The sequence below is a fragment of the Dendroctonus ponderosae genome, unplaced genomic scaffold, assembly GCF_020466585.1.
Source record: "Dendroctonus ponderosae isolate FM_Combo_2020 unplaced genomic scaffold, Dpon_F_20191213v2 Dpon_F_20191213_1, whole genome shotgun sequence".
NCBI classification, from domain to species: Eukaryota; Metazoa; Arthropoda; class Insecta; order Coleoptera; family Curculionidae; genus Dendroctonus; species Dendroctonus ponderosae.
Genome location: NW_026017110.1, coordinates 42943960 through 42953266, shown reverse-complemented (window position 1 = coordinate 42953266; position 9307 = coordinate 42943960). Strand labels below are relative to the sequence as shown.

General features: G+C 40.5%; 1 protein-coding gene across 1 annotated transcript; it reads right to left on the bottom strand.

The window, feature by feature from the left end:
* Positions 1-706: 706 nt before the first annotated feature.
* Positions 707-7381, bottom strand: LOC109540752 (leucine-rich PPR motif-containing protein, mitochondrial). Its single transcript, XM_048665687.1, has 9 exons — positions 7185-7381; positions 6544-7074; positions 4864-6482; positions 4586-4808; positions 2260-2505; positions 1984-2204; positions 1627-1927; positions 1302-1573; positions 707-1240 (listed from the first exon to the last, which is right to left on the bottom strand). The coding sequence occupies exons 1-9, from the start codon at positions 7325-7327 to the stop codon at positions 774-776; spliced, it is 4023 nt and encodes a 1340-aa protein (XP_048521644.1). The 5' UTR covers positions 7328-7381; the 3' UTR covers positions 707-773.
* Positions 7382-9307: the final 1926 nt, after the last annotated feature.

Sequence of the window (9307 nt, the reverse complement as noted above, 5' to 3'; positions counted from 1 at the left end):
GCTGTAAAGTAAACGCAAGAGCCAAGATCCTGGGCAATGTTTTAGGTGTCAGAGGTATGGACACTCACAGCGACATTGCACCCAGCCCGTGAGATGCGTGAAATGTGGTGAAGGCCACAGAAGCGCAGGAAAAGGGGAGAAATGAACAGTAAGAAAAGTGCTTCTTTATGATCATCGCTTATGATCGAAAAATGGCACTTTTAGATTCATTCGAATAAAAGTTTTTTAATTAACAATTTTCTGTGTACTGCTATTAAAAATAAATAATAAAATTATTTTAATTTCTCCTCCCAAAATAACAGTTTCGAAATTTCGTTCTGCTAACAGCAGTTCATGTAGGATAATTGTTTTTTTTTGCTTTTCAAATCTTGACTTAGTGACCCTGCATTTAGAAAAAATCCCAAAGCAGTTTTCTCCTCTGTTACAGTATATATACAGTATACACTCTTTCCTTTCCAAAAAGATTTTTTATGAAATAGTTGAAGAAATAAAAAAACCTGTCGAATTATATGTTCATTTCTTTCTAACATCCGGTTATCGCTAACGAATTATTGGCTTGTCGTTGTGGCGAATGATCAAATAATTGTATTCGATTAAACATGAGTAAGTTTGAAAAAATTCCCCAATTAATCAAAACTCTGATCTTATTGATTAGTTATAATAAAAGCTTTGAAGGCAGCTGGTCGCTTCGATGAAAAATTCCCTGTTTTATATTAAAACACAATATTTTATTGTAACCTTAAGCTAAAACATCCTAAATATAAGTCGACCATCTAGACGTCGTCAGCCTCCTGTGCCACCGATTTGGATTTACTAGGTAAAATATAGTTAAAGGGTTTGCCCTGTGCCTCAACAATGTTCTTCACCCTTATAATTGCCGTTCGGTTGATATTTTCGATGGGTACTTGCGATACCGCCATTTCGAAAAGCTGCACAGCATCGTCATGTTTACCTTTGCTTACTAAAACGTCAATGTAGCAACTGTACGCGTTCCCTAATGCTCCATCAGTGACCTTGGTGACTTTCAGAAGCTGTATTAACCGGTTGATCAGATCTTCGTCGTGTAATTCCCTGGCGGTTTGGATGATTTTCTGGAACATTAGTCTCGGCGCGTCTTTTAGATATCCCTGCCATATCTGTTCCACTTTCTCCGTGTTATTGCTGATAAATAACCTGGTCCACAGTACGTTAAGAGGCCCCACTATTCCCTTCTGGGCGTATTTGATCGCAACTTGCTCAACTAAAATTAACAGGATGCAATGTATATAGATTCCGCCAAAACATGACTAGTTAGTGCTCACATTTGTCTGTGTACTCTGGGTGGCGTTCCAAGATTCCATAAGCGCCGCCCCTTGGAAATTGCGCGCTTACTTCGTCGAGATTTTCAGGGGTGGTATTGTCGATATCGTTTTCCAGCTTCTGCAAGTAGCCATCCACAGTTCCGGCCACGATATTTGCGTGGCAAAGGCGGTTATCAAAGGAAATCAAGCGCTTCACTTCGCTGTTCAGTTTCTCCCCTATTTGGTTCAACTGTGCCACTTTCCCCTCACTGGCAATTTTATTCAACAGGAATCTAAAAATGGAAAATGACTAACTGAACCATACAAAACCACCAAAAACTCTCACCTGAATATTTTCTGAACGGGAAAAATCCCTCTGTCCAGCAGGTTTATTGTTAGGCGGAAAGCGTCGTCAAGCCGGTTTTGATGAATGAGGGTTTCAATTAAATAAGACGCATCCACTACGGATACTTTATTTTGATTCACGAAGGTGACGCAGTCATCGATAGCGCCAGCTGCAAGTTTTTGCCTGAAAGCCCTGTTGGCTGTTTTAGCAGATCCTGATTTTGGCGGATCTTGCGCTTCGGTCATGAATGTGACCCTCTTTTGGATTTTCGGTTGAGGTATCACGAACGGAACGGCTAATCCTGGAAGTTTTGTTGTTTGCTGAGGGCGAATTAGAAGTGGATTATTTGGGGCTTACCTCTTTCCTGTAGAAAGCTGCCAAGAGAGAGTAGAAACTGATCCGTGGGCGCCAGATCTTCCTCCTGCATTTGCGTCCACAATCCCAGTGCTTTTTCCGCATCGCCTTGCTTAGTGTAGCTGAGCAATAGCTGGTAGTAGATGTCGCCGCGATCGATATTCAAATCTCTTGTCGCGTCTTTGAGCCCCTCCAGCGGCTTGACCAGTCCCTCCTGTTGGAATCTGAGGAAAAAAACAGATTTGTATCGGTTTTTATGACTTCCACCGAGCTCGCTACCTTTCACAGGCATTATTAATGCGCTGAGGACGATTCTGTAGACCGGGGGTTTCCAGAATTTTTCTGGCCTGTCTGATCCTGCCGCATTCCACAAACGAGAAAACCAAATCGTAAAGGCTGTTTATCTCGCCGTGCACCACAGTGCTGAGGTCGGTGAGCTTCTGTAGCTTTTCCGCATCCTCCAGTTCGATTAGTTTGCAGGCCAACTCGTTCTTCCATGGCGTCATTTTAAACTTTTCCACGCACCTGCACAATAAAACCAATTTTTGATCATATTGGTGCTTGGTTAGGATTTTTGTTTCAATTCCCAAACAAGGTATGGGTATAGTTATGTACGAAATCCGACATTCTGCAAATTGACTACGGTATTTCAGGCATTCTGCGGAATGCATCAATTAAAATTGTACAGGAAGTTGCGATAAGGTTAAAGCCGGCGCTACACGATGCTACGAACACCCTCCAACGTTGGAGGCTTGACAGTTCATCGCATCGTGTAGTCGACTTTTAAGACTACGAGCTACCAATGTCGAGCGTCCAACGTTCGCGTTGGAGCATGTTCCGGCTTTGTCGGTATTTTTGACCGAGTCAAAGGAATCGCTGCAACGTTCGAAGCAAAAAGTTCGTTGATTTGATGCAACAAATGGTTCTTGCTTCAAGCATTCGACACACGGTAGCAGGTACATCAACACGAACTGTCGAACTTTTTTACTCAAACGTTCCGTGCAACGTTGCGGTTTGCGCATCGTATACCTACGGCTTAAGGAGCGGATGTATCTCGATAACCGTAAAGAAAGCGGGTTGGGAAACAATTCTTATTAGTAAAGTTGGCACAAAAATGCCTGGAAAGCGTATCGAAGTTTGTAGCTCGACTGCTAGGGGGCGCAACTTCTACCAAAAATGGAGGAATCTAGGGAGGTGAGCTATTTGCGAGTTCAACTACCGATGGTAGCGCTGCGAAACGTCAAATTACTCGTTGTCGAGTGACAATTGAAACTTGTCAGACTTGTTTATTTAATGCAGTTTATAACATTTATAACATACAACAATACTTACACACTTTTCGATCTATTTCTATTTCTTTAAAAGCTTGCAAAAATTGATTATAACAAAACATAACAAATCACAATCAGATGTAAACACCAATGTCAACAAAACAAGGGTTAAATTACTACTTGTAGTTATAATTGTAGCCACCGAGAGCACGTGAACCTTTGAACTCGCGAACAACTTCAAAAACGTCATTCGAGAGCTTGAGTAAGATCGTATCGTTTAGCTCTGACATTTTTGTATCTTTAATCTTTTTTTTTAACTTTAATTCGCCACGTCCGAGGATTAAGGATTTAAACTAGTTTAAACACATAACATAACCTTTGAAATTGAGCGTTTCGTTTTCGTCCTAGCAAGTTGGAGAATTAACTTGGAAGGCGAAATATTTGATGTTATTAATCTTTTAGAAATAACTGTTTATGGTTTTCCAAGAAAGCAACTAACTCGGTTGAATTATTTTGATACACTAGACGAAATGTTTTAGAGACTCATTCGGTTAACAAAACCAGTCGTTTTGAGATTGTTATAAGAAATTGGCCACCTTCTGCAATATCCCAGTAGCACATAAGTTGGAAACAGAATGATAAAAATCTAAATAGTAATCCAAAGAATTGGTTTATTTTATGAATTGCAAAATAATATGCATAGCAGATGGGTTCTTAAACGCGTTCAGTTAATCGGGATTAAGGGGTTTGGCGGTGCATATGACCATTAACCGATTCCACTATTTTAGGCCTAAAGTGAAAGAGCATTGAAATGAATATCTTTTAAAGGCCATTTTTTAAAACCTTTTAGCCTGTAGTACATTTTTGTGATTTTTTGGAAAATAGTCCCTTAGTAGTTCAGCAGATATTAAATGTAAGTAGTGAAAACTGCATTGGCCTAACCATCTTTTATTATGAAAGATACAAAAAAATGCCAAAGGGCTAAACGATGCGGTCTTACCCAAGACGTTTTTAAAGTTATAGCTCACTTCCTAAGATTCCTCCATTTTTGGTAAAAGTTGCGCCCCTAGCGGTCGAGCTACAAACTTCGATACAGTTTCCAACCATTTTTTTGTGCTAACTTTACTAACAAGGATGTTTTCCCAACCCGCTTGACTTTACCGTTGTCGAGATACAGACGCTCTTTGCCCTTATTGAGTCACCCTGTATATAACATAAAATTAAATTGAAAGACACTCGTAACCCCTTGTATGTCCGTAAAAGAGCAAAATTTCACTTCTTTGAGATGATAAGAGACTCCTTCGCATGATGTTTTCAAATGACCCATGACTTACCATTCGAATTTCTGAAGCGCCGTGTCCAGGTCGTTCTTGATGAGATGCACCTTGATGAGGGGCCCCAGAACGACAGAGTTAACATCCACGTAATCGTTTTTGACCAATACGTCGAATAGGCGATCCAAATCTTCCGCTAAGCCTTTTTCGGCTACCGAGTTTAGTACTCGCCAGACCAACGCAGTGTAGCTGTATCCGCGGTTGACCTTATCTCTGGGCGTATCTGGAAGATTCCCAGTTTTATACTACGCTCAGCAGCGTTGCGTGTTTAAACTTACCCTCCAGCATCTTGATGGCATCTTCAATCTTTCCATTCTTCACCATCAAGCCAGCCACCCTAACAATCTTGCTCTCGTCGATTGCTAATTTATCACCTTCCAGCTGCTTTACAAGTTCCAGTTGCTCCAATGCCTTCTCCAGCTGGTCATGGAACGCATATGCGTCCATGAGACTGGCGTGAATTCCTGACTTAATTTCAAAGGACTCGGCCACCTTGAATTGTTCCAGCAAAGCCTCCATTTTCTCCAGGTTTCTCTCCCGGTAATACAACGTAAACAGGCGCCGCTTGTAGCCAATGGTGTCAATATTCTTCGTGTCCAAGTTGCGCACTAAATTTTCCAGCTGATCGATGTTCATTTCGTAGAAGGGAACATAGCTGGGTTTCTTGGAAAGTGGCGATGGAGTCAGTTCGCCTGAAGTGAGCTGGCCCAGCAAGTCGGACACGCGCTCAGTTAATTTCTCCCCCAGTTTGGTTTCTAGAAGTTGCGCAGATGATGTGGGGATGGTAAGGCCCTGTTCCACTAACTTCTCTAACACTTGCGGTATCAGCTGGATGTACTTCTTCTGAATACTTGTCAGGTCAACAAGGAAAGATCCTACAACGCCCGGGGCATCGTATGTGGTGTTGGAGGACTCGGCATTATTGCCCCTTCTTTTAACGCTTTCGTAAACTTGTCGCACTATCGTTATGTAGGATTCGACGTCATTGGTGGCGTAAAAAGCATTGGTGAGTGGTCGGCGCAGCAACTCGGGCACATAATAAGCGTTCACGCTAGCTGCAATAGTCGCGGCTTCGCGTATTTCGTTCTTCATCAACATATTAGACACCAAACCACAGGCGGACGATCCAACTGAAATATTGGCATCTCGCAGCAACGACAATATTTCGCTGCCCTTTCCTTGCAAGTTGGGTAAGACCCAATCCCTCAATGTCTCGTGGCTTGGAATAACGTCGAAGTCCTGCATCTTCTGTAATACCTTGACAATCGCCTCGCCCGAAGTCTTCTGGCGAATCAGCGGCCAAAAGTAGTGCTGTCTGATTTCCATGCCCTGTTGTTTAAGATGCGCCATCAGTTCATAGGCCAAAGCCTCGTTGCCCAGTTCAAGGCTCACTTCTGTGGCCAATAGTAGGCCCCTTTCATAAAGCCCATCTTCTTCCAACTTTTGGGAATAGTTTTCAATTGTTTTAAAGTCCTTGTTGGACTTTACCAGCTGCCTGATGAAGAAACCGCCCACTGGCATGAGGCTGCCGTCATACCGCAAGGATCTGACCACGGTTTTCGTCAGTTCATATGCGGTGGCTTCCTGGCCTTTGTTGATTAGCCTTAGGATATAGTTTATTGCATCTTGGTTATAGCCCATGGACTTTTTGAGCCTGGCTAGAATGCTAAGGATGTGCTCAGTGTGTCCGCTTATGGCCATCGCATAGACAATGTCCAGATAGTCTTTATCCAGAAGGTACACTTCTTTCATTTCGCATTCCGCGATAAGTTCGTTAATGGTATCAATGTTGCCTAGTCTGGCGTATCCACACAAGAGTGTGGTGTAAGTGTCTGCACTGGGCTCTAGACCTGCCTGGGTCATGACGGAGAGAATGCGGTGAGCTGAATCCATGTCTCTGGAAATATGAATGCAATTTAAATATTGACAACCAGCAATAGTTTCCAACGGAAACTTACCCCGCCTGCGAGTGTCCAAAAATCAGGGCATTAAACACGTTCTCGTTAACTGGCATTTGTTTTTCTTTCATGTATTCGAGAATCTTAGTAGCACCTTCAATGTCCCCGTACTGACAGTATGCCGAAATCAGCCTCTGATAAGTTACCCGATTCGGTTCAATGCCCTTGTTTTCCATGTTGGCTAGAAAGTCTGTTGGTGAAAAGGGATGTTCGTTCTCCAGATAGACCCTGAGAAGAGCGTTGTAGTGCGAGACATCCATGGGAACGTTGAGCTTGTTCAGTGTGTTCCATATTTCTTCCACCAGTTTCGTTCGCACCTCTGGCAATTCGTCGGGCACCAAAGTGCCGCAACATCGAATCACCAGAAGAGACTGTGAGCTGGTTGCCGATCGGGCGTTTCGGATTTCCTCTAACACATCTTCAATGTCACGGCGCGATATTCGTCCGGACTTTCTAACATCCTGGTCCAGGGATCTGAGCCGGCGGTCCAAGCTTTGATCATGTTGCGTCGACGGTTGTGTCGCTAGATTTCTAAAACAACAACAACTCGATAGATTTATTGCGTAATTTATGCAGCCGGATAGTAACCTTCCGATATCAGTTTTAACCCAACTTTTTGACAGTGGGTTAATGGGACTCACCTGGGAAGCGCCCCGCAATAACACTGGGCATTAGCGGTATTTATGAGGGTGCCATCGAATTCTCTGGGTGTGTTAACTACAACATTGCGCGCAAAACCTGCTATATAACGCACAAACTTTGAAGACCGCAAAATCGAAGCCATTTTACGCTCGTGCCTTTCGATCGAAATTGCGTTGACAGGCCGAAAACGTCTTTCCGGGCCCAAATAAAAGACCGTCAATTTTTTTGATGTGACAGCGTTGCTAAGAGGCGCTCATTATTTTCAAATCGCGATTATTTCGGTTAGTGATGCGAATCATCGAATTGTTTTTATAAGTTAATGGGCTCCAATAATTTTTTATTAATCGCTGTAATAATTAGAATTTAATATCAATTCGGCGCTTTAATATAAAATTATATTAAATATAAATTAAAAATAATTGCTTTCATTTAAAAGTTAAAAGCATGTCTTTATACAGGGTTTTTTCGATTACTAGTTCAGGGATATTCGAAACTATAGCAGTTACGGAAAAGGTGGACAAAGTATTTTAGTTTTGATTGCCCTACTCGAAACCAATTTTATTTTTCAAAAATTTGACAGCTGTCAAGAGGTATTTGGAAAAAAACTTATTTATGATATTTATTTAAATTACTCCTAGTTCGGGTGATATTAATTTGACAGGAAAACATTAAATAGAAAACTGGTAGAAAATTGAATTCCAAACAAAAAGACATTTCTCCAAAATAACTGTAATTTTTGACATATGACACAAATTTGAGTTTTTTTTTTAATGGCAACCATACTTGATTATTGCTTTAGCGAATAGAGCATTTTATTACGATTTCTGTGATATATCATATCGTTAGGTTTTTTCGAAAATAAAATGTCTGCGAACAATTTATACTTTTTCAATTTAGTTGATCTAAGTTAGCTATGGAAAATAGTATAAGACATTGTTTCCATAAACTCCAACTTAGAATTTTGTTTGGAGTTTAATTTCCCACAAGTTTTCTATTAATGTTTTCCTGTCAAATTAATATCGACGGAACTAGGTGTAATTTAAAAATTTACCATAAATAAGTTTTCCTCAAATATCTCTTGACAGCTGTCAAATTAAAAAAAAAATGGTTTCGAGTAGAGCATTCAAAACTACAATTCTTTGTCCATTTAACTTTTTTCATAACTGCTATAGTTTCGAAGATCTCTGTACTGGGCATCGAAAAAAACTCACCCTGTATAAATTAATTATAAAATTTAATATAAAAAGCAGGCAAGGACCAGGTTGTTGAGATTCAAACTTAAGAAAAAATAAAGTTTCAACTTGAAAACACTGGATATGTTGAAATGAAAATGCAATGAAGGAGTTGCGGCAGAACGTGACCTCCTCGTGGAAAATGTTCAATGCAAAAGTTGTAGATAATGAAAAAACTGAAATCTTTTGTATTTAACACTGTTTGACATAATCTCAAATTAACGGCCAAAATGGGGAAAACCGATTTTTCAGTAATTAATTTTTTTTCGCGCCTAAATGATTTAATTTACATGAAAATTTGTAAAGTATGTCTTTTTTATTGTCGATTAGGCATGATTTTTTCACAGTTCGGGAGATGACTAGATTTCGAGCTATGCGCATTTTTCGAACAATGTACCCGTATTTTTTTGTCTTTTTTTGTATGTTCAAAGTCTATAAGTCGGCGAGTATCAGGAACTTTTGAACGAGGCATAAATATTAGAGATGAGCGAGACTGGCCTTGGTCTTGCAAAAAATGCAAGGCCAAGACCAAGACTGTCTTTGATTTGCAAGACCAAGACCAAGACTATGTACTTTTGTTAGAATATGTAAATTACACGACATGAAAATATGTTCAATTTCTCTGGATGAAGATCTGCGTCTTAAGTGACAATGAAAAAGTACGGCTCAACAATTTTGAATTACAAAATAATTGGAAATTACTCGGAAAAATTCAGAGAATCTTCCAACACTCGCCACAAACCAAGTCAATCATTTTAATATAATTTTTAACTTCGGCAAATCGTAACAATTTGATGAAAGACAACGCGAAAGTATTTCTCTTGATGGTCAAGTAATAGGAAAACTGCCACAATTATTGCGTCACCAGGGGCCAGCTTTTGAGTCAGAGG